General features: G+C 34.8%; 1 protein-coding gene across 2 annotated transcripts in view; it reads right to left on the bottom strand.

Moving 5' to 3' along the window:
• BLTP1 (bridge-like lipid transfer protein family member 1) overlaps positions 1–26,164 on the bottom strand; it is a 210,715-nt gene that overhangs the window by 17,087 nt on the left and 167,464 nt on the right. For both annotated transcript variants that reach the window (XM_033419363.2, XM_033419364.2), the window contains 16 exons: positions 25,179–25,405; positions 24,199–24,399; positions 23,874–24,004; positions 22,498–22,621; positions 20,516–20,625; positions 19,761–19,851; positions 19,166–19,228; positions 16,861–17,114; positions 16,077–16,292; positions 14,698–14,878; positions 13,999–14,197; positions 9,163–9,324; positions 8,542–8,681; positions 6,891–7,092; positions 1,441–1,641; positions 465–644 (listed from right to left, as the gene is read on the bottom strand). In XM_033419363.2, coding sequence (XP_033275254.1) covers positions 465–644; positions 1,441–1,641; positions 6,891–7,092; positions 8,542–8,681; positions 9,163–9,324; positions 13,999–14,197; positions 14,698–14,878; positions 16,077–16,292; positions 16,861–17,114; positions 19,166–19,228; positions 19,761–19,851; positions 20,516–20,625; positions 22,498–22,621; positions 23,874–24,004; positions 24,199–24,399; positions 25,179–25,405 — 2,682 coding nt within the window. The remainder of the gene's footprint in view (positions 1–464; positions 645–1,440; positions 1,642–6,890; positions 7,093–8,541; positions 8,682–9,162; positions 9,325–13,998; positions 14,198–14,697; positions 14,879–16,076; positions 16,293–16,860; positions 17,115–19,165; positions 19,229–19,760; positions 19,852–20,515; positions 20,626–22,497; positions 22,622–23,873; positions 24,005–24,198; positions 24,400–25,178; positions 25,406–26,164) is intronic.

Here is a 26,164-nt window from a genome sequence, read left to right as displayed (position 1 = left end):
AACGTTAAGAAAATGAGCAAGTGATCTGTCCATAGTTATGTAACTAGTTATAAAGCTGGCAACACATATGCACACAACTCAAGATCTAATGACACCAAGTAAAAAATTTTCAACACTCATCTCTCCTTAGTGTTTTAAGAATTTCTAATTAAAAAATCAAACAAAAAATCATAAACTTTACCAATTCATGGTAGAGAAGCGAAGAAGCAGTTTTCAGTGATTCAATTAGGCATATTTTGGCCCTTGGGTGATAGTTCCATGTATTTATCTAGCAATCATATTTCTAACATTGATTACCTGGACTGAGATAATACTTGGCTGGACAGTTATTCTTCTCCTTTAAATCAATTTGTCACTGAATGCTTAATATTACTAAATGTATTTAATAGTTAAACACGAAAAGGAGGCCCTTATTTAATTCTGGAAAAACAATATTTTAATTAAAAAACTATAAAATTGAATACCAGATATATTTATTAGTGTAGTGTCCATTTTGCTTGCAGACTTGCTTACAGACTGACTTTCAAAAAATGAGGCACCTCCAGAACGCCTTATCCGAGACAAACTCACTTTTACAAACTCGAGATTTATACTGAGTGAGTCTTTTCGACCAGTGACTGAAGTGGCTTCTTCATCCACATTCCCTTTAAAAAAAAAAAAAAAAACAACAAACCAAAAACACATGCGTATGAAAACACACACTCACACACATATATATGTATACACACAACTATCTAGTTACATGAAATTATCCAGTAGGCTAGAATATGCTATCAAATAACATCACTTAAGTGAGTAAAAATTTAAACAGAATGACCTAATGAGCATTAGGCATTCCTAACAATAATTTTATAGGTTCAAGCCCATAAACATAATAGATGATTTTTACAGCGTCTCTCCAGCAAAAATTAGGATGGACATGGAGTGTGTGTCTTTATTATTTGTCTAAATAAGTCAAGAGACATTCACTAATATCAACATCCTATGCATTTTTAGTGGTAAATCTGCACTTTAAAATGCCAGGGGAATTTAAGTTCACTAAATAACTAGTAATAATAGTCTCATTTTAAATTAACAAATGTGATGCACACCCTTTAAAAATTTACTATTTATAAAATATAATTTTTTATACAAATAGACAATGATTTGATGAAACATTTAAAATTTAAGTAACATAACTAACCTCATATCTGAAGTGACTGCACAGTGTATATCACTTATAAAATATTTGGAGTTTTAAAATTCTTATATAATTGATTTACCTACATTACTTATTTCATATTTCTACTTATTATGTAGAGACAGGATAGATATTATCAAGAAGAAAAATAAAGTTTCTGATCTCATTTTATATCCATTATTAAAGATAACATTTCTAAAAAGATCAAAGCTTGAAAAGATGCGATAAATTTGAAAAAGATGCAAACATGCTAAGTATACCTAATCCTCCTGATCCAGGTGTAAGGCCAGAAACAGCAGTTTTTTGTTTCCCTGCTCCATATGGATGAAATACATAAAGTGAAAAGTCAGACATGCACGCAGTGAAGCTCAACCCAGATGAACTGCTGCTGGAACTGGTCAGATCTGACTGACTACTACTATGTCGACTTCTGCCAAGAGGGCTGCCTAATCCTGACAAACCTACAGGGAACACAAGAACACCAAAATATTTATAAGCCACAGAAAATTTTAAAAACTGTCACTAATATAGTCTCAGGAAACAAACATGACTTGAAAATAAAGTGAAAATAGTCAAACATTAACCGATCAATAGAGTTAAATCCTTGAAATTAAAATGAGGACTTAGATGTATTTTCCAGTTAATTCATAAACTAAGGCTGAATATTCTGTTCATCTTTGAAATAATTATTTATACATATGACTGGCCAACTCCATGGTTTCCTGTTTCTTTTCTCCTTTGTTCTACAGGAAGCAGGCTGTGGAAGAGGTACAAAACAGCTGGGTTTTAAGCAATGGAGGAGAAGAATGAACTGTAAAAAACCCAAACCATATAGCTGGAGTCCACATTTCCCAGAAACAGTGGAAACAGAGTAAGGTACACAAATAGAGAAAGTTAAGGATCTCCTTCTCTTAGGCAGCTACGTGCCCTCACTGGCAACATCTACCGTGGGTGGACAGACTAATTCCAAATATGCTTTAAACATAAAAAAATATGAGACTGTCTGAATGGAGCTTTATATGATTTGCCAGTGATTCTAAAATACGTATCTCCAGACCAGACTTCTTTTGGATTCATATATTGCAGCTGGTTACTTGACATCCCACTAGAATGGATCACAGACATGTGATCACCGACATGGTAAGACAAAGCTTACCATGTCCAAAACTGAACTGATCTTTTCCCCTAATCTGCTTTTCTTCCAGTATTTCCCATCTCTTTAAGTAACACTTCCATGCAAATAGCTCAGCCAGAAACCTGGGAGCTATCTGTCATCCTTCCCACTTCTAACTTCCTATCATGCAACTTATCACCATATCATTTCTATGTCTAACAACATATACCAAGTATGTCCATTTTCCTCCATCTTACTATTGCTATTCTAGCCTAAACAATGATCAATTCTGGGCTGCTGAAATGGCCAACTTCTCTCCCTGCTTCCTTCCACTCTTGTTCTCCTCCAAGCAACTGCCACACTGCAGCTGGACTAGTGTTCTAGAAGTGTGAATGATAATCACGTCCACTTCCCTGCTTAACCTCTCAGGTGGCTTCCCTGAATGATACGGCTCTTTCCTATCTATATAAATCTTGCTCATGCCAGTATACCCTTTGTTCACCACGCTCCACTTATACTAGTTGTATTCTTTTTATTTTTCAGAGTTGTCAAACTCTTTCCTACTTCATGAATTCTTGTATTCTGTACCTGGAGTGTTTATTCCCCCAACTCTCTGCTTGGCTAACTCATATTTAACCTACTTCATGTTTCCACTTAAAACATGTTTGTTTGCTTATTATCTGTTTCTCCAAATTCAATTTAAGTTCCATATTAGCAGGCACTATGTCTGTTAGCTAAGTTCACTACAGTATATCCAACCCCTAGTACTGACCCAGAACTCAGTAAAGTTCAATAAAGATCCTTTAAAAGAATGGATATTGTCGTAACCTACATTTCTTATACATTTATTCTCATCATCATTCCTTCTTTCATGCTTTATGATGATAGAATAAGGGGTGCTGTTTCATTCTTTAATTTTCTAAAATAAATGTGGACATAAAAATAGCTGCTCATTTTATTTTCCTCTCATTATATATTTCTAGCATAGTACATATACACTGCTATAATAATTTGTGTTAATAATTTGTGATATTTTGTCATTAAGAAAAAAGTGAATATCCCAACAGAGAAATGGGCATGGGCATATTTATCCCCCTCTGTCAAACAGCCAATAAAGTAACAATATAGATTAAAATAATAAAATCCCGTTTTAGTCAATCATATTAACAATGATTGAAAATAAATTTAAAGCAAAGTGTTGGGAAGAGTACAGTGAACTTGGCGTTCAGATACGTTGTGGTGAAGATGCAGAAATCTTTATAGTCTTACTAGAGAGTAAAATATATCAAACACCTTAAAATGTTTGCACTCTCTGACTTAGGAATTCCACTTTTAAGAATTAATCCTATGGATGTTTAAAAATATTTATATACAGAGATACTCATCTTAATATTATTCACAAAATAAAAACCAAAGAGCCCAGGGAGTTTCAAATATATGATCAAAATGATGTTATACAGTCATTAAAGTTATTTTAGAGATAAATATTTAATAATTTGGGAAAACCTATATTTAAAATTTCTGAAAGTTACATAGCAGAAGAGACCATATTTCAGTCTTTCCTGGGAAAAAGATCATATCTTCACAAAAATGCTAGAGAGTAGGTAGGAACTGATAAAGGGATATTATTATTTTCATTTTTGATACTTTTCTGTTTTCTTTATGTTCTGTAATAAACAATGAGAGAGGGCAGACAGCAGAAGCAAGAAGAACTACAATCCTGCAGCCTGTGGAACAAAAACCACATTCACAGAAAGACAGGCCAGATGAAAAGGCAGAGGGCTATGTACCAGATGAAGGAACAAGATAACACCCCAGAAAAACAACTAAATGAAGCGGAGATAGGAAACCTTCCAGAAAAAGAATTCAGAATAATGATAGTGAAGATGATCCAGGACCTCGGAAAAAGAATGGAGGCAAAGATCGAGAAGATGCAAGAAATGTTTAACAAAGACCTAGAAGAAGTAAAGAACAAACAAACAGAGATGAACAATACAATAACTGAAATGAAAAATATACTAGAAGGAATCAATAGCAGAATAACTGAGGCAGAAGAACAGATAAGCGACCTGGAAGACAGAATGCTGGAATTCACTGCTGCGGAACAGAATAAAGAAAAAAGAATGAAAAGAAATGAAGACAGCCTAAGAGACCTCTGGGACAACATTAAACGCAACAATATTCACATTATAGGGGTCCCAGAAGGAGAAGAGAGAGAGAAAGGACCCGAGAAAATATCTGAAGAGATTATAGTCAAAAACTGTCCTAACATGGGAAAGGAAATAGCCACCCAAGTCCAGGAAGCACAGAGAGACCAATACAGGATAAACCCAAGGAGAAACATGCCAAGACACATAGTAATCAAATTGACAAAAATTAAAAGCAAAGAAAAATTACTGAAGGCAGCAAGGGAAAAACGAAAAATAACATACAAGGGAACTCCCATAAGGTTAACAGCTGATTTCTACAAGAAACTCTACAAGCCAGAAGGGAGTGGCATGACATGTTTAAAGTGATGAAAGGGAAGAACCTACAACCAAGATTACTCTACCCGGCAAGGATCTCATTCAGATTCAATGGAGAAATCAAAAGCTTTACAGAGAAGCAAAAGCTAAGAGAATTCAGCACCACCAAACCAGCTCTACAACAAATGCTAAAGGAACTTCTCTAAGTGGGAAACACAAGAAAAGAAAAGGACCGACAAAAACAAACCCAAAACAATTAAGAAAATGGTCATAGGAACATACATCTCGATAATTACCTTAAATGTGAATGGATTAAATGCTCCAACCAAAAGACACAGGCTCGCTGAATGGATACAAAAACAAGACCCATATATATGCTGTCTACAAGAGACCCACTTCAGACCTAGGGACACATACAGACTGAAAATGAGGGGATGGAAAAAGATATTCCATGCAAATGGAAATCAAAAGAAAGCTGGAGTAACAGTACTTACATCAGATAAAACAGACTTTAAAATAAAGAATGTTACCAGAGACAAGGAAGGACTCTACATAATGATCAAAGGACCAATCCAAGAAGAAGATGTAACAATTATAAATATATATGCACCCAACATAGGAGCACCTCAATACATAAGGCAATGGCCTAACAGCTATAAAAGAGGAAATCGACAGTAACACAATAATAGTGGGGGATTTTAACACCTCACTTACACCAATGGACAGATTATCCAAACAGAAAATTAATAAGGAAAAACAAGCTTTAAATGACACAACAGACCAGATAGATTTAACTGATATTTATAGGACTTCCATCCAAAAATAGCAGATTATACTTTCTTCTCAAGTGCGCACAGAACATTCTCCAGGAAAGATCACATCTTGGGTCACAAATCAAGCCTCAGTAAATTTAAGAAAATTGAAATCATATCAAGCATCTTTTCTGACCACAACACTATAAGATTAGAAATCAATTACAGGGAATAAAACATAAAAAGCACAAACACATGGAGGTCAAACAATACATTACTAAATAACCAAGAGATCACTGAAGAAATAAAAAAATACCTAGACACAAATGACAATGGAAACAAGACGATCCAAAACCTATGGGATGCAGCAAAAGCAGTTCTAAGAGGGAAGTTTACAGCAATACAATCCTACGTCAAGAAACAACAGACATCTAAAAAAAAAAAAAAAAAAAAAAAAAAACAATGAGTTAATTTTATAATCAAAAAAATATGTTTTCAAAAACCAGCACTACCGCTCCAACATGTTGTTGACTACAATACAATTCCAGCAGCAATATTTAGGAACTAAGTGTAAGACAGTGGGCTATGGCATTAGCAAAAATCTTATTTGTAAAATATCAACTTTTTGTTTTGAAAATTTTCAGAGATTTACACAGCAAAGCAAATGTTTTGCTTTAGCCATTTCTCCACATTGCGGAATATCACCTGGGGGCAGAATCACCCCTCCCACTGCTTGAAAACACTGAACATTAGTTCTCTCATCAATTTTCATTCATCTAGTCTCTCTTTTAAAAAATGGCCAAGAAAATCTTTATTTTTTTGCATTTGTGATCTCTAAATGATTTTTAGGGCAGAAATGACACAGTTTTAATACCGTGAAGTGTGACTATCTCATCAGGAAATCATCAGTTCTGCTTTAAAAACTAAACCTTTCATGAAACAAACATTTGAGGTAGGTAACAAAATTTACCATTAAAAAGTCTTTTTATACACACACACACACAATGTGATATACTTTTAATTCAGTGTGATAAGAAATCCTTGCAAGATAATACTACATCTCTTATTTACCATTTGCAACACTGATTACTTGTAATGTAAAAATATAGCATAAAATCACTCAGAAGTACTTGAACACATTATCATTCATACCTCATAGTGCATGTAATGCCTACGTGAAACCAACAACAAAATGCTATCCCACTGCCATTCCTTTGTAATAAAATACACTCAAAACTTTGATCTACTATAGATTTTTTTCTACAAGTACTCTAATTCTCAAATATTCTCCTTTTCCAAATTTATTTATTTGGCAATATATATTACTGTTAAAATAATATTTGGCTTTATGCCAATTGAATAAAAGAATGTTTCCACACCTGGTATTCCAGTTTTGCTTGCAGAGGTCTTTGTTCCACTCTGAGGAGCATTACCTCCAGGGGATAAAGTCTCTGCAGGATACGTAGCCCCTAAAGTCTCCAGTTCTCCTCGGTTTGAAGAAAACACCAAGTCCAGGGATGGCAGCTTTAGCATGCATTCTACTCTTGACACCGGTAAACAGCTAAACTTGATCTGTGAGGGCTAAAAAGTGCAGAAAGCCAAAACAAAAGTTTCTAGGAGCTAGATGATTAAAAATTTTCCCACTGGACTCCAAAAATTACATTCAGTTTCCATTTCAGTCTACATATACCAAATTTATTATTTGACACTTAAAAGAATTTTGTCTTACTTAAAAGAATTTTGTCTTTAGTGTGTCCTACCTTTTTCAAACAGACACACGATACATTAACCAAAGTATATTAACAAAATGGTATCATTTAAAAAACTCTAAATATTTGAGGAACTATCTCTAAGCAGTAAATATGTAGACATTTAGATAATTCAGAACATTAAAGATGTTTACGTTCATATTGTTCATAATCAAGTATTTTAAAGGAAATGATTTCCTTTTATACTAAAATTTTAAAAGGCTATTGCATTAATAACTGAAGTTTTACAAACTCTCAAGCCCTCACTCATTACATGTTTTCATCAGATCTTCAAAAAAGCTTGTGTAAAAACTCCAGAAGATCAGACTGAAGTTCTTTTGGCCAAATTGCTATTGTAGAAATTAATCTGAACAGATGATCATTAGCGTTTCTTTTTTTTTTTTTTTTTTTTTTTTTTTTTTTTTGCAGTACGTGGGCCTCTCACTGTTGTAGCCTCTCCCATTGCGGAGCACAGGCTCCGGACGTGCAGGCTTAGCGGCCATGGCTCATGGGCCCAGCCGTTCCGCGGCATGTGGGATCTTCCCGGGCCGGGGCATGAACCCACGTCCCCTGCATCGGCAGGCGGACTCTCAACCACTGCACCACCAGGGAGCCCCAACAGCGTTATTTTTTAATTAAGGCAGGTACACTGTTTTTTTAGATATAATACTATTGCACACTTAATAAACTACCATACAGTGTAAACATAACTTTTATATGCACTGAGGAATCAAAAACATGTAACTTGCTTCTCTGCAATATTTGCTTTATTGCAGTGGTGGTTTGGAACTGAACCCACAATATCTCTCAGGTATGCCTATACTCCTAAAAGCCTACAGATAGGACTGAATTTTAGAATAAAATACTAAATATATAACTCTTAGAAAAATCTAACAAAGGTACTATTGTGACTTTGTATCTCAATTTCACTTTATATCTGCCCCCAAATGACCATAATGACAAGAAATATAGGCGCCATCATAAAAAATGGCATAGAGTGCTGAAAAAGTTTTAACTTACATATTTTCACATCTGCCACAAAAGTATGAGATCTCAATTTTGAAAACTCAGATATGAACCTCCTCAGCAGACAAGTAAATACACACATAAAGTTGTACATGTACTTCCCCAAGGTTCACACAACCTCTAAGCCATCATAGACATACTAAAGGTCCATGAAGCTTAAGAAAACGTTAAAGGGTAGTAATATTGTAAATGTTCAAATAAACTTAAGAAAATTTTTTTTTCTTTAAAACAGAAAGGAATAAATGAAGTATATCACCTGAACTCGTACATAAACCACAACATCTACAGGGAAGGAAGAGTAAGCAGATGTTGAAGATGATACTAGTGATGTTGTTGATTCTTCCATAGGATCTGGTATTTCAAAATGTCCCATATCTTCATCTTGTGAGCTGATAGCTGTTAAAATATTTAGTTTTAAGTGCACTCTTAGGGCAAGGGCAAACTTATTTATTAAAAGATCTTTTTCTCTTATGCTAGTACTGAGATCAGGGGTATGAACGCACAGAAAACACTGGCTCTGTAGCCCATCATTCTATACATCTTTCCCTATTCAAACCTCTTACTCATTCCTCCAAACTCTGATTCCCTGCTGCTATACCAAACAACGAACAAAGTAATTATGCCTTTGCCCTCAAGGAGTTTCCAGTCCAAGAGACACACTAACATAGGACCTAAAAATGTTAATTTTGTCACTAGCTGTGGCCGTGGAAGAATCGTAAAACCCCACCAGGACTAGATGGTCTCTCAAGTTCTTCTTCAGTTCTATAATTCCTTTACATTTATCACTGAATATATAATAGCATTAAGAAATCCTTCTAAGTAATAGGACCCCAAAGTACATGTGATGGGCAAATAAGTATATAAAGAGGACACTCACTTGTATAGTTCCTTTCAACTGGTGTAATTGGGATAGTTTCCAGAGCCTTTTCCAGAAAGTCTAATAGGCAGGGACTAATAACCATTTCTTCTGGCAATGACTGAAGTGCTACCCAGGCATATAACTTGGCTGTTTTTACTCCTCCACTTCCTTTTCCTTTGGCTAGAACATTTAAGGGTGTGAAGTGAATTTAATAGTTTCCATAAAACATACAATAATTTTGTGAGAAATGAGAATTATATGACAGTTTAATCACAGGAAGCACCTTTTATTTAAAACCATACAAGAATGCAATAAAAATAGGTTGAAAGAAATCATAAATTATTGTTAGAATACAAAGATAATCAATGATGTATATAAAAGTACAACAGTTATTCCTATTTGCTCTAGGTAACAAATTTTGGTTCAATTTTTCAAGTTTATACTTTGCTAACTCTCTCATTAGTATTATTTTAGCATTTAATCTCTCATTTAGTATTATTTTGTCCACTTGAGGAGTAAGATGTAGACAATTTTGACTAATGATATTCTGTGGCAAGTTGAGGAAAAACATCATTGTTTTTAGGTTTTCCTGTGTTCTTGCTGTTCTTACCTTGTATGCATTTATAATGCCTCCTTACATGGGCTGCATCTCTCTTTCCTTCTACCTGACTAAATATTTCCACATCAGTAGAATGGTTATAATAGCTAACTAATATTTAGCTAACTTTGGCTTAGGTTTCCAACTCCAGCATGTATTAGCTTGTAAAAGTAGGAAAGAAATGCAACTTCTGTGAGCTTTAAATTTCATATTTAAAATGGGGACAATATTGATAATATCTGCCTTGCACTTAACGGACATACATGTGTCTTGTCAATTTAAAAGTGATCTAGGGACTTACCCAGTGGTCCACAGGTAAAGAATCTGCCTTCCAACGTAGGGGATATGGCTTCGATCCCTGGTCAGGGAACTAAGATTCCACATGCTGTGGGGCAACTAAGCCCACACACTGCAACTACTGAGCCCGTGTGCCGCAACTACAGAGCACATGCACTCTGGAGCCCACGCGCCACAACTAGAGACAAGCCCATGCCTCGCAACGAAAGATCCCGTGTGCCACAACTAAGACCCAACGCAGAGAGCAGAAGCAAGAAGAACTACAGTCCTGCAGCCTGTGGAACAAAAACCACATTCACAGAAAGACAGACAAGATGAAAAGGCAGAGGGCTATGTACCAGATGAAGGAACAAGACAAAACCCCAGAAAAACAACTAAATGAAGTGGAGACAGGCAACCTTCCAGAAAAAGAATTCAGAATAATGATAGTGAAGATGATCCAGGACCTCGGAAAAAGAATGGAGGCAAAGATCGAGAAGATGCAAGAGATGTTTAAAAAAGACCTAGAAGAATTAAAGAACAAACAAACAGAGATGAACAATACAATAACTGAAATGAAAACTATACTAGAAGGAATCAATAGCAGAATAACTGAGGCAGAAGAACAGATAAGTGACCTGGAAGATAGAATGGTGGCATTCACTGCTGCAGAACAGAATAAAGAAAAAAGAATGAAAAGAAATGAAGACAGCCTAAGAGACCTCTGGGACAACATTAAACGCAATACCATTCACATTACAGGGGTCCCAGAAGGAGAACAGAGAGAGAAAGGACCCGAGAAAATATGTGAAGAGATTATAGTTGAAAACTTCCCTAACATGGGAAAGGAAATAGCCACCCAAGTCCAGGAAGCGCAGAGAGTCCCATACAGGATAAACCCAAGGAGAAACACGTCGAGACACATAGTAATCAAATTGGCAAAAATTAAAGACAAAGAAAAATTATTAAAAGCAGCAAGGGAAAAACGACAAATAACATACAAGGGAACTCCCATAAGGTTAACAGCTGATTTCTCAGCAGAAACTCTACAAGCCAGAAGGGAGTGGCATGATATGCTTAAAGTGATTAAACGGAAGAACCTACAACCAAGATTACTCTACCCAGCAAGGATCTCATTCAGATTCGATGGAGAAATCAAAAGCTTTACAGACAAGCAAAAGCTAAGATAATTCAGCACCACCAAACTAGCTCTACAACAAATGCTAAAGGAACTACTCTAAGTGGGAAACAAAAGAGAAGAAAGGACCTACAAAAACAAACCCAAAACAATTAGAAAATGGTAATAGGAACATACATATCAATAATTACCCTAAACCTGAATGGATTAAATGCTCCAACCAAAAGACACAGGCTTGCTGAATGGATACAAAAACAAGACCCATATATATGCTGTCTACAAGAGACCCACTTCAGACCTAGGGACACATTCAGACTGAAAGTGAGGGGATGGAAAAACATATTCCATGCAAATGGAAATCAAAAGAAAGCTGGAGCAGCAATACTCATATCAGATAAAATAGACTTTAAAATAAAGAATGTTACAAGAGACAAGGAAGGACACTACATAATGATCAGGGTATCAATCCAAGAAGAAGATATAACAATTATATATGCACCCAACATAGGAGCACCTCAATACATAAGGCAACTGATAACAGTTATAAAAGAGGAAATCGACAGTAACACAATAATAGTGGGGGACTTTAACACCTCACTTACACCAATGGACAGATCATCCAAACAGAAAATTAATAAGGAAACCCAAGCTTTAAATGACATGATAGACCAGATAGATTTAATTGATATTTATAGGACATTCCATCCAAAAACAGCAGATTACACTTTCTTCTCAAATGCGCATGGAACATTCTCCAAGATAGATCACATCTTGCATCACAAATCAAGCCTCAGTAAATTTAAGAAAATTAAAATCATATCAAGCATCTTTTCTGACCACAGCTATGAGAGTAGAAATGAATTACAGGGGAAAAAATGTTTTAAAAAACACAAACACATGGAGGCTAAACAATATGTTACTAAATAACCAAGAGATCACTGAAGAAATCAAAGAGGAAATCAAAAAATATCTAGAGATAAATGACAATGAAAACACAATGATCCAAAACCTATGGGATGCAGCAAAAGCAGTTCTAAGAGGGAAGTTTATAGCAATACAAGCCTACCTCAAGAAAAAAGAAAAATCTCAAATAAACAATCTAACCTTACACCTAAAGGAACTAGAGAAAGAAGAACAAACGAAGCCCAAACTTAGCAGAAGGAAAGAAATCATAAAGATCAGAGCAGAAATAAATGAAATAGAAACAAAGAAAACAATAGCAAAGATCAATAAAACTAAAAGCTGGTTCTTTGAGAAGATAAAATTGATAAACCATTAGCAACATTCATCAAGAAAAAGAGGGAGAGGACTCAAATCAATAAAATTAGAAATGAAAAAGAAGTTACAACAGACACCGCAGAAATACAAAGCATCCTAAGAGACTACTACAAGCAACTCTATGCCAATAAAATGGACAACCTGGAAGAAATGGACAAATTCTTAGGAAGGTATAACCTTCCAAGACTGAACCAGGAAGAAACAGAAAATATGAACAGACCGATCACAAGTAATGAAAATTGAAACTGTGATTAAAAGTCTTCCAACAAACAAAAGTCCAGGACCAGATGGCTTCACAGGTGAATTCTATCAAACATTTAGAGAAGAGCTAACACCCATCCTTCACAAACTCTTCCAAAAAACTGCAGAGGAAGCAACACTCCCAAACACATTCTATGAGGCCACCGTCACCCTGATACCAAAACCAGCCAAAATAAAAAAGACCCAACACAGCCGAACATAAATTAAAAAATATATAAAAGTGATCTAAAAATGTTAGTCATTATTATCACTATTACTGGCTACTTTAAAAGATTTATCAAGTTCCATCTCTCAAATAAAGATTTTTCAAATAATTCTTGTCCAGTCCAATATTCCCTTTTTTGGATATTCTACTTTATATATATAAGGTATTATTCACATGGTATAGTAGCCAGATTCCAAGATAACTTCCAATAGTCCTTTCCTCCTGGTATTCACGCCCTTGTGTAGTTCCCTCCCACACTGAATAAGGCTCACCTGTATGATCAATTAGATATTGTGGAAGTGATGTTACATGACTTCTGAGACTAAGCCATAAAAGATATTGCAGCTTCAGCCATGTTCTCTTTTCGATCACTCCTTTTGAGGGAATGTCAGCTGCCATGTCCTGAGAACACTCAGGGACCCCAGTGGAGAGACCCATGTGGGGAGAAACTAAAGCACTAGCTTGCCAGCCATGTGAATGGGATACAATGGAAGCAGATTTCCAGACCCAGTCAGGCATTTGGATGACTGCAGCCCTAGCCAACATCCTGACTGTAGCTTCATAAAAGACTGTGAAGTTAGATTCACCCTGCCAAACTGCTCCTGAATTTCTGATCCACAGAAGGTGTGTTTGAGATTTTAAGCCACTAAATTTGGGATAATTTGTTATGCAATAATAGATAATTAATAAATGTGGTTAAGTCCAGTGTACTCTGTCTTAAATGTATAACTTTGATGTTTCCATCTAGATCATAAGCTCCCAGATACAACTTTGATGTTTCCATCTAGATCATAAGCTCCCAGATTTGAACTACATTAAGACTTTTCTAAATATATATAGATCTAAAAAATTAAGTAAACTTTAAGTATATTAAGTTTATTTTAACAACTGATATTCTAAGGTAATATCAGTTTGAGAACTAGGCAAAAGTAGTTGGCCAACACTTCCACATATGAACTTTGTACAGTTGTTACTGATAAGTCTAAGTCCTTTCTTCTTAAACGTGAATTTGAAAGAAAGTCTCAAAAGAGCAAGTAGGTGATGAATAAAACTTAATTTATGAAAAAAATTAAAATAAAGTATATTTTCCGTAAATACCTGAGGGAATAGGCGGGGGCTGGGGGGGAAGTAAGGTGTGAGTCTTGCTCTGGGCAGTGCAAGGTAAAGGAGGAGGAGGAGATGTCGCACTATCTTTCACACCGTACAGCTTGGACTCTTTAGACAGTGTTCTTGGCAAGGAAGATCCTCTGGAGGCATTAGGTGATTCGGTCTTTAGAGTCTTGGAATTATAATGCAACTGTATTGAAACAAACTTTCAAAATTAAAATTATGCAGATGAGGGAAACCAAGAAATGTACAAAAGTGTGGCAGAAAGAACACTGGTTCAGGAGCCAGAAGATTTTACGAGTTAGCTTTGTGATCCCGGCAAGTTCCTTATTAGCTTTATCTCATTTTTAAAGTTAAAAAGGGTCATCCCAGATAATATTTTAAGTTCTTTCTAGCTTAACATCCTAGCTTAATAATTCTAGAATCTAAAAGAGTTGCAATAGGCAAGGTTTAGCAAATACATTGTGAATATCAATGTTTAAAAAAGAAAATTAACTTTTCTGTCAAAACTTCGTGGAAAAAGGGGCAACCTGCAGTTTAGAAGGTCTCATGTTCAGAATACGGCTATATTAGAGAAAAACTTCAGAAGGCCTCATTTTAATATAATTGGTAAAGGAAGAATATATATGATAGAAAATAAACATGGCTACTAATAATCTAATCCCTAATCCTAGACATTTAGGTTTTTACCTTTACATCAACTCCAGGAATGTAAAATACTGTTGTTTCTAAGTCACTAGGCTTTGTCTGTAGAGATGATGGCACTTTCTTGCCAGTCATTAAATGCGTGGTGGAAGCATAATTAGTTTGAAACTTCTTCTTTTTCGAAGGAGAATCTTGATCTAAACTCCTGGAACTTCTGTCATAACTCCTATAAATAGAAAAATGTTTTATCTTTTTGAAAGACATTTATTTCCTTTTATTTTGTTTAAAAGCAAACTTTTATTTATATAGTAAGTGAAATGTAATCCTTCATTAATAAGGTTGAAAAAGTGAAGCTCATCAGCGTCTCTAGTGAAACCGGTTAATCCTTGCATGGATGAGGTTTATGTTGTATGTTCCACAACTACACAAGACAGTTATTCTTTCCCGAGATCACAGCTGTTTCACATGAACACATAAGGTTGAACCAAATGAAACTGCCCTTTACATAGGTAAATATAGCTGAGTACCAGCAATTTAGTTTGGTTTACTGCGGTTCAACCAAAAATAAATCAACAGTCGTTCTTTTTATCACCACTATTACATTTGTAAGAATTTAACTGTTTAGAGTGCCTTTTTATCTTCTCATTTTATAAAAAGCTTTATTAGACAAAGAGACATTTAAAAATCTTTTATTATAGAAAATTTCGAACATACAGAAAGTAAATGGAACAGCAGAATGAACTCCCATGGGCCCATCTCCCAGCTTCAGCATTTGTCAGCATTCTGCCTACTTGTTTTATCTACATTTCCACCCACTCCTTACTCATTCACTCAATTATTAATATTACTGTTTTCCTATAATTCTTTTTTAGATTAGGAAGGAAAAGCAAAACAAATTCAAAGAACAAAATAATCTAACCCTACGCCTGTTTATACCACTATTTCTTCAATGATGGAAACAAATGGTAAAGCTGCAGTTATAGCCTGAACAACATTCCAGTTTACTGAGGTCTCTGTGCAGCTGTTTCCCAATCTTTCTTATTTCTTTATGTCATCAAACTTTCAATAACAAGATATCTTTAAGTATTGTACTGTTCTTTGAAACAGAAATGTGCACAATGATGACAGAGACTGAGAAATTCATGCTTATTTAAAGAATTCCAAGGATATAACTATTTTAATTAACAAATTTGCTAGAATCTAAATCAGACGTCCATTTCTAATCACCAGAAAATATTATACACTTGTTTAAAGAAAACAGTATGTTATACAAATAAACACTCAAACATGCTAATTATAATAAAATATACTCTTTAAATCTGCATTTTGGGATGTGGTGGGAAATGTTTGTTACAATTAATGATATATAAATAGTAGTTCTAACAAATGAAGTTACTTGTACACCTTTCTGATCAATATCTTACCTTCTCAAGCTCATATCATCATGTTCTTGTAGAAGGGTGGTTGGGTGGAGCACACATTTTCCACTATCAATTTCAACTCGTATATCAAGTTCAAAGTCAATATTTCTCTCTGTAGCTGTGCCACTAAGACTTCTGTTGGCTGGGGCTGTTGGCCAGCGTTCTGTAAATAGCTGATGAACAGCAGCAAAGCCTGTTGCTTTTTTACGAGATGTATGTCTAGAGAAAGAACAACTAGTGATTACATTGTAGTAAACTGGGAAGAGTTTTCAACAAACTATTTTCCAACATGTTTTGTGAGCAGTAGTCTGTAAATAAATTTCACTATTTTATAAATTCACACAAATTACCCAACTGGCTCCTACTAATTGAAGTTTTTCTTAAGTTTAATGGAGTCACATTTTATTCAACAACTATGTACTGAGTAACTGTCATGTGTCAGGCAATGTTCTCAGTGCTCAGGACACAGGCACAAGCACTGATATTAAGGAGTCTGAATATCAGCGTATGACCTACATTCTACAACTTGGAGGAGATTTCATTTTTGCAAATTGTAAAATTTAAAATGCTACTTTCTAGATTTTATTAAAAGACATAAAGACGGAAAGAAAAAAATAATGCCATATGGAGCTAAATTATATTAGTAAACCATGGATACGTCTCCTAGTCTCACTGTGGGTAGGCACGTTAAGATTTTTTTTTTTTCTGTAAAAATTAACAGTTATATAATGCTTTAAGCTCAGTTCTAGATTCTAAAATACTGCCTAAGGATCTTAAAGCTACTCACGAGGGTTTCCTGTAAATATAGAACCTTTCCCTCTCATGGTCTTCATCCTTTTCATCCTTCTCGGAATCTTCACTGGTAGAAGACAAACTGTCATCCCGTCGGCCCTCCTCAGGTTGGAAAGAAATGCCTGGTGAAAGGCCTCCTGGAGTTTTGGGAGAACTGAACACGGAATATGATCCTTCACTGTTTGAGGAGTAATGGGATGGACCTTCAATGGTTACTGACAAAAGGTCCAGTTCTGTCTCCTCTGGAAACTGAATGTAAAGAGAAAAAATATGAATCAGGTTCACATTATAAACCTCTTTTCCCTTAAAAAAAAAAAGAAAAAGAAAAAATATACATTTAAGCGTCTAAAATTTCTCTCAAAATTGAATTTCCTCACTCTGAACTGAAAGATCAGCTTTACAAACATATGAAATGGTACACCAAAGAAGGAAGCAGAAGTTCAAACCACAGAAAGTCATACCACTGACTCACTAAAAATTAGAGTGAAATTTTACTTTATATAAGCATATATCATCATGTTAATTAGTACATACTGTAATTCTTTAAAGCATGGGTTAATCATGCTGTGGAGACAAAAGAAACAATGTGATTAACTTTAAATTAGAAGGGCAAGAGAGCAATTAATGATGGAAGAGGATGCAAGTGTCAGTACAGAATGTACTTTGTGCTTCCAGAATACTTTCTGTGGATACATCTTTTTAAAATGGGCCCCTACTAAGCTGAAGAAAGATGTGTAAATAGTTATATAATTAAATAGCAATCAATCAAACTTAAGAATTCTGTATTTTAAGGCAAATACTTTGTGTAATAAGTACAATGTCACTCACTGAGGATTGTATCAGGAGACCACTGCATTTAAGTAGGTCAAAAAAAGAACAAAAAACAAACTTCTATGACCTTATTTTGATTCCCAGTTTTGAGATTTGCTCACATATCCTTTGAGGGAATGTGATAAGCCTTTGTAAAGTGTAATGTGCAAGGTACATTGATATTACTATAAGATACATAGTGAAATCCTATAATCAAAATTTCAAACATTTGCAGAATCTAGATTTTCTTCACTTTTTAAAAAATAACATATCATTTAGTAAGTAAGTCAGATTTTATCAGAAAATCTTCAACTTTTAAAGCTGTGGTAAGAGTTTATGTAGATAAATATCCCTTTGTTTATATTTATTTTCTATTTAACCATGCCTTAATGATCTATTCTGTAATTCATGATTTTTATACACTATTTTTTATAAACAGCATATACTGCTATTTAAAAATCGGACTTGAATCATTCGAATATTAATGCCTTTAAGAATAACGCAATCATTTCACAGTATATACATATATCAAATAATTATGTTGTATACCTGAAAATAATGTTATATGTCAATTATCTCGATTTTAAAAATACAGGAAAAAAAAATCAATTAGTAGAATCCATTCAATTCACTGTAAAGGACAGTATTTCCAAGTTCATTTTTAGAAAAAAGGACATGTCTGTCAAGCTCATTCTATTACAACCTAATAGTTCTAAAAAAATTCGGCTTGACTAAATTCAGTGTAACTACGGGATATATATTGAGACTATCTTAAAAGAGTGGGAGATGGGAAACAAATGTGGAATAAGTTCCAATTTTTAAATGTAACTTGACAGAAAATTTCTAGACAATGATTTATATACCTACTATACAGATACAATTTTAAAATTAAATTTTACTCTTATAACTTATATTTAGGGAAAATATGTAGCTTATAAAGGTGTTAACTTATAAGTGATTGTGTAGCACATTTTCCACACTGTTTTGAACATAATTTTTAATAGATTGCTTTTATACATGCTTTTTTTATACTAGTGACTGAAAATAAATAACACTCAATGATTAATTTGTTGTTCTGTTGATTCTAGTTTGAATTAGGTAACTAATTTTTTCTTAAAGAAAAGATTCATTTTGTGTTTGAGTGTAGGGAAAAAGAGATTCACTTCGGGATTAGCAAATAACTGTAATATATTGCAGTTTTTGGTTTATGATTTTGTTGAGTTAATCTGGTGTGCTGATTTAGTCCTTCTTTAATTTTGGAGATTAAATAATTACTATTAAATTATAAGTGAGTATAGAAGTAAAATATATTCATGAAAAAGCTTAGGAAATATAAAGGATGAAAAAGAATTGAAACAATCTTAAACCTTTATGTAAAATATCTTCAAGGTCTGAGTTTAGTATGAAATTAGAGGAAGACATTTTGAAAGCAGATTTTCAGAGTGGTTACTTAGTTTTAAAGCAAAATTTATGTTGTTCTTAAAAAGTACCTGAAAATACCCTTCCCCAGGACAGGTGGACTGTGGTGTACTTCCCCATACCGTTTTTTTCAACTTAATTAAAATAATAAGAAAATTTATAAAAATTAATGAAAAATAAAAAAACAATGATTTAAAAGTAAACAAAAAACAACAAACATTTTAACATTCATTTTAACATGCTATAAAATTAGAATACAACTTTGACGCTGACCTTTTTTACTACTAGTTTCTGATATTATCTCTATATATTCTGAACAAAAATACATAAACAATAAAATACATTAAGTAAAAACATTCCACATTTACATTTGTGTAAAATACCCAGTTTAATGCAGAGTCGAACTTGAAAGAAAAATTATTCAACAAAATGTTTCTACCTACAAGCAGTATGGGGTCTTTATTCTACATGCAAAACACTAACACCTGCGGCATGGCTCTCAATAGTGCTCTGCTATTTGGCAACGTACAGACACCTCAACCATCACAATCCACACTTTCACTGTAAGTAGGAACTACTATTTCTAAACTGCGTAACTACTATAATTTTGTAATTACTAAAAATTATTTAGCACTGTGTATCTCTAACAAATAGTATCTCTCTTACTGTATCTTGGATATTGAAAGTGACTCTGGGTCCAGGAGATGCTGCATCCACCCGGATTTCTGGGAGCTCCTCAGTTTCACCTACTCGAGAACTATAATAAAATATAAAGTAATAAAACATTAATATTCATGTTCAAAAAAAACCCCTGGACGTTATAAAAGTCTGATTAATGACATTAACACTTTATTTCTAAATATTTACCTTATCCAAGGATTGAACTTTTGGTATTCCATTTCTTAACCTTTAGCATCTCATAAAAAAAAAGTTCATTGCTTTAACACAAGATTTCCTAAAATTAAGCCTTATAAAAAAGAATTTATACTTTATAGTGTTCATTTACTAGTAAATCTATATTTTTCTTCAATAATAAGTAAAATTTCCATTTTTCATATGTTAAATGTGTGTATAATCACACTTTCTAAAATGACAAATTTAGAGCTGCAGCTACTAACATGGAATATTCATTTCTTTGGATAGTCTATACGTTTACGCATAAACTTGTCTAAATAGCAGTGTACTTCATTACTAAAAAGCACACAATGACTTTTATAATATAAAAGTAGAGTATAAATGAGATAGAGGGATTCCTCAAACTTCTTAGTTTGACAGTATCCACTATTACTAGTTTTACTAATAAGGTCCATTTGCTACCTTAATTTTGTAATTTCCCCAATTAGAACACAATAAATAAGTAGTGACCTTTGGCAAAAGAGTCAGCAATTTTATTACTTGTTTCATTGGTTGAAATATATTACCTTGCCCTTTCCATTCGCTTAAGAGGTGGTCTTCCAGAAGCTGAAATGGTTTTTGATCGGCTGTAACTTGGTTTGTAACCCAAACCCCACTTATCCTTTAGGGAAGCAGCCTAATGAACGGGGATAGAAAAAGGGTGACTTTAGGCAGTTGTTTACTGTTGTAATATCTGACTTCAGGTAAAATATTCTGCTATTATAGAAGTTATCTTGTCTCCCCCAGGTCAATAACAAGTTATCTTAAATTGTGACTTTAAATGTCACTTAACAACACAGATGGATCAAAGTGCAGCAGGAATCAACTATTCTTAGTCCTAACGTCAATTAGGAAGGCTGTACAAGGAAAATAGGAGCCACCAGCTCGTTTGAGAGAAAAGATTGGGAGCAGGGATGAGGGGTACAGAAATAAGGGGAGAAATGAGGAAACAGTAAGAAAAGAAAGAAAATGAGAATTAAAAGGAAAGATTCTGGGAGAAACGTGAGGGGAGGGGGGAGAAGAGGAGATCAGGGAAGAGGGGGAGGGGGAGGGAGGGAGCGACCACTAATCATCCCGAGTACCCCCCAAGGGTACCCCTCCTGACAGAACTCTTCGTTACAGAAAAGGAAAGGAAGTGGTGACTGGAACACCCTCCTTGTCACCAAATCCCTCTTCTTCAAATTTGTAGTTTGGGGGGGCTAGATAGTAAAAAGATTCTAATACAATGGAGACTTAGAAAGCAAGAGGACTAAAAGGGAATTGGGGGGAAATACCAAATGAGAAAAATGTTAAGAACACAGATTTAATTTCAGTAATTTTCCTAATCCTCTCCACCTAGTTTTATTTTTAAGTTAATTGCCAATTCTAAACTAGCTTATAAACAGTATGGCAAGCAATATTTTCATTATGTTGCATGGCTGTGAGGTACATAGTGGCAAAACATTTAAACACAGAGTTATGCATTACAGAGCATCACTATCCATTTAGTACTATTAGAAGCCAGTGATGAATAAAGTTGAATTTTATTCCTAATTTAAATAAATAATTTAGAACACTATTCAAATGAGGTCTAGGACTTCGGTGGTGACCAAGGAAAGAAAGTTCAAGCCGATGAACTCTGGATCCCTGCAACCTTTCCACCTTTTCTCTAACCTCAACAGCTCTGATTTAACCAGTTTTTATGTATTGGGGTAACACCCCAAAACCATATTCTGGTTAAAAAAAACTGGAGGGTTTTGCTGACTATATTTTTAAAAATTAGTTTTTCTACTAACAAGACCACCTTGACCCAAAGCAACCTACCTCCATTTGAATAAGTTTTAGAATTATTTTCTACTCTATTTTTCTAGTACATCTATCTATATATTTATTTCAAGTGTTCAGCAATTGGACTAAATCCCAGAATGTGGTAGAAAGTAAGGTCAAAGATAAACAACTTGTCCTTTAAGAGACTCAAATACTAGTAAGGGCAACTAAATATGCAAATAATAAAGGTAAGAATAAAGTGCTGACAGTATGTAGTGGCTAAGAGTAAAATCTTCTGTGGAAAATGGGAGGGGTAGAATGGACATCTCAAAAAATTTCACATTTGAATTAGAGACAAAAAAGAAAGTATGACTTCATGAAAGGCAGACAGAACACAGTGGCTAAGGGCATAAACTGTAGAATTCCACTGTTTGGGTTTGAATCTTGGCTCCACTGGAATTACTGGCTGTATAACCTTGGTCAAATTGCTTGACCTCTCTGTGCCTCAGTTTCCTCATCTTTAAAATGGGGAAAATAATATAAGCTACCACATAGGGTTGTTGTAAAGATTTAATGGGTTATTGAATGTAAAGTGCTTTAAACAGTGCCTGGTACATAGCAGACATGAGATACACAAATCAAGTGTTATCACTAGCAATGGAGGAAGAAAGAGAACAACATAAGTATCATCATAAAATTTCATAAAGTGATAAAATGTTTACATAGTCTACTTTAATAAAATTCTCCTTAAATGTTTACTCACTCGCATACTGGACCTCCGTAATTTTTTACGAACATCTCTTCTAATATCATTCACAGCAACAGATTCTAATTGTTGATAACGTTGAATTTCCTGGTTTATGGTTCCTTCACTTGCACCTAGTTTTCTGGATAAAAAACAAATATGGCAGTTATTGTAATGAGGTAACAAAGTAAGAGTGATTTTTACTTGCTCCTTTTAAAATTCTCTATCAGAATATCAAAGATTATGTATGGACAGGCCAAAATCCTGCATAAACTTAATACTCATATCTGGCAAACTGTAAAAAAAAAAAACTTTCTCTAATGTTTTAGGAAATGGTTCTTATCCATTTCTACATCAAGAGTCTCTGTGATAATCTCAGGAAAGCTATGGAACCACTTAGCAGAATAGTATCTGTATGTAATATTTTACATATAATTTAAGCCTCAGGTAAGATTTTAGGGGGGGAAGTATATTTTGCTTCAAGTCAGTTTTCCCCTGATAACAAAACTCAAACTGTAATGTAAGTCAACAGGAAAACGTGAATCACTGTATCATAACTGATTTTACAGACAAGTTTTTAGCAAATACCTTTCACTGTACAATGTATACATTTCTGTAAAATCCTCGAATGCAAAAAAACACAGATACAGGAGTACAAAGATTAGAAAAGATGAAGTATGTTTTCCACCTTTGGGGAAAACAAAAATTTCAGTTTGGCAAGAAGAATATTTAGTCTTACAGAGCAAGTATTACCTAGTCAGTACTATTTAGCAGGCTACAGATAAAGAAAAAAATGACTTCCGCCTACTCCCCCCTCTTGGCTCGCCCTACCCTCACCTCAGTTCTAGTGAACTGCTAATACAGGCAAGCAAAAAGCATGAAGTTTGAATTCAGACAAACACAGGTTCAAATTCCAATTCTTTAATCTCTCCGAGCCAGTTTTCTCATCTATAAAGTTTGGATAATGCCATCTAATCTCATAGAAATGTTGTGAGGATTAAATTGAGATAACACGTCAGAATCACAATAGGTACTTAATAAATTCTAAATTTTCTTCCTCTCTCAAAAATTTGCATTCCAAAAATACTGTTAGCAAAACACTCATATTTACATACGTATGTGAAGATACATGTATATACACGTAGAGATGCATATATGTGACATAAAGTCAGTCATAAACTTCTCAGAAATGGGGAGCTGTGATGAGCACTAGACTAACATTTCTAACTTTATCACTAATGAATATATGATCTCAGACAATCACCAAACTTTTCTGGACCTTGGTGATCTCATTTATAAACTAAATGGGTTGTACTGGCCCCAATCCAGTTTCCTTCACATTTAAAATCTATTATTAGGGAATACTATACTAAATTAAAAATCATTATACATACTTAAGATCATCTATTACTTTGGCCTGTTCATTCAGTTCTCTGATATCCACTATACGCTTCATAATTTTTCTTCCTCTAAGTTCTCCTGGCTGGCTACAAGATGCTCCTTGTCTTCGATGATCTACAGCTTCCTGAAAAATCAAAAGCATGTCTGTCAGTAACACCCTCAGGTCACAAAGCAAATCTACCCTATCACAGAAATAACACCTTAAATCAAAGGAAGCATGCAAGAATCAAAGCCATCTATATTAAGTAAGATGATTGGAATTCTCCAGTGATTCAAACCCCTTCATTTTCATAAGGAATCCATTTAGTTGCTACCTACGTTTCCCCATGAGTGAGCTCTGCATGCTTTCAGATGGGACTGGCTAGACTGAGGGGAGGCCCACATCTCTGGGTTACACAGATACTCTGCAGGAACAGAATAGCGCTGATGTGGAGGCCTCAGGCCTAGGAGGTGATTTACAAGTCGTTGCCCAAAGGTGAGCTTGTGGCCATCTCCACTTACTGAACTTTCCTCTGAACTCTAAATGGTAAACAGTAATGTTAATTTTTAAAAAATTTCTTTCCAAGAACAAAACTATTTCATGATACAGTAGTTAAAAGATGTTTCAAAAAAATTTTTACGTTGATAATAGAATGAAAGCAGAGAGAAACTTTCTTTTTAACTAATAAATAAGTTTAATAACTAATCAATCTGATACTATAGAATATGTACAGTATAAATGGAAATACACATTTTTAAAATGTATACTTTATTTTGTGTGGGTGCACTTTGCTTTTGACTTTCATTTTTGAACATCATTATTGAGATAATTCACATGCCATAAAATTGACCCATTTAAAATGTATAATGGTTTATAGTGGTTTTTAGTATAGTCACAAAGTTGTGCAGCCATCATCAGAATCTATTTAGAACATTTTCACCGCCTCCCAAACAAAACCTCATAACATTAGCAGTCTCTTCCCATCCCCTCTCCCAACCCCCTAAACTCTCCCAGTCCTAGGCAACCACTGATCTACTTTCTGTCTCTACAGATCTGCTTGCACTTTGCTGTTACTGTTAACATGTTACCTGTAGGTTAAGGCACAAGTTGGTTGACAGCCGTTATGAAACAAGGAATTCAATTAAAAGACAATATTATGGAATTAAAAAAACAATATTATATAAATGTAGACACAGAGGACCACCACTCCCTTCCTTCCTCCACAATTAGCAACTACAGTAAATAACACTGACCTAATAATATCCCTTTCTCAGGGTAAAAGCCAGTCCTGAAAAAGTCTAACTGTGAGTTTACTTACAGTATGGATAGTGGGAGACATAGTGTCAACTTCATCTTCATCTGACAGGTCAGCTATGTTCACTGAATTTAGATCGGCAATGTCATCTGTGTCCTCCTCTCCTGTCAGTGTTGTAAGGGTATTGCCCAGAGCGTTAAGTCTTTTGCCAATGTTAGGATCCATGTGGACATCAATCCCACACATTTTCCACAATACATTGAGTGTCCAGGTTCCAGCACTACTACTTTCTGTTTAAATAAAGAAGTGACGTTTTTGGTTAAGTCTTGAGTATAGAAATTTAAATAATTCTACATTCAGGGAATAAAGTGGATGATGGCCCTGTGTAATAACTAATGTCTCTCACAGCTAGATCTGTCAGAAACATGAGACTATGGGATTGATTCCCCTATTGTATAGGGTGCACCTACTGTTCCTCTGTTTTCAGCACTCTTCTTTCCCCATGTGACCTATGAATTCCCTCCTCCCCTAGCCCCCTAGCTGATCTACCTTCCCATGACTATAGTAGGAGAACTGGCACAGCCCTCCCTCATTAGCCAGAATTAATTAGATGATTAGTCTGAGTAAGGGTCAAAGTTGGAAAACTAAGAATCCTTCCCTGGACTTGAGAAAAGACCGGTCCTTCTCTAGTGACTGAGGGGTGGGGAATGAGGCTCATGAGCTGCTCGCAGCCATGTTTCCTGCCATGTTTCAGGAGGTCAGCAGTAAGCACAAATGAAGCAGCCGGAGAGAAGCAAAGACAAGAGCTGGAAAGAGCCCTGGTGACAGCTGGGATCTTGTTTCCAGTAGTTCCTGAGGGCCCCTGAATTGACCTGGTTCCTTCTCTTCACTGAGATAGCCATTCCTAAGTTTAACTGTGATCTGCAAATGTTCTTTTAACAAGTTCCCCCTTTTAGTTAAGCCAGTTTGAGTATGTTGTTGTTGCTTATAAACAAGACCCCTGACAAAGACTTTTATGTGACCTTCCTCCCAATATGTATGTTTACCTC

This window comes from Orcinus orca, chromosome 4 (genome assembly GCF_937001465.1).
Source record: "Orcinus orca chromosome 4, mOrcOrc1.1, whole genome shotgun sequence".
In the NCBI taxonomy this organism is placed as follows: domain Eukaryota; kingdom Metazoa; phylum Chordata; class Mammalia; order Artiodactyla; family Delphinidae; genus Orcinus; species Orcinus orca.
This window is presented reverse-complemented; position numbering and strand designations above follow the sequence as displayed.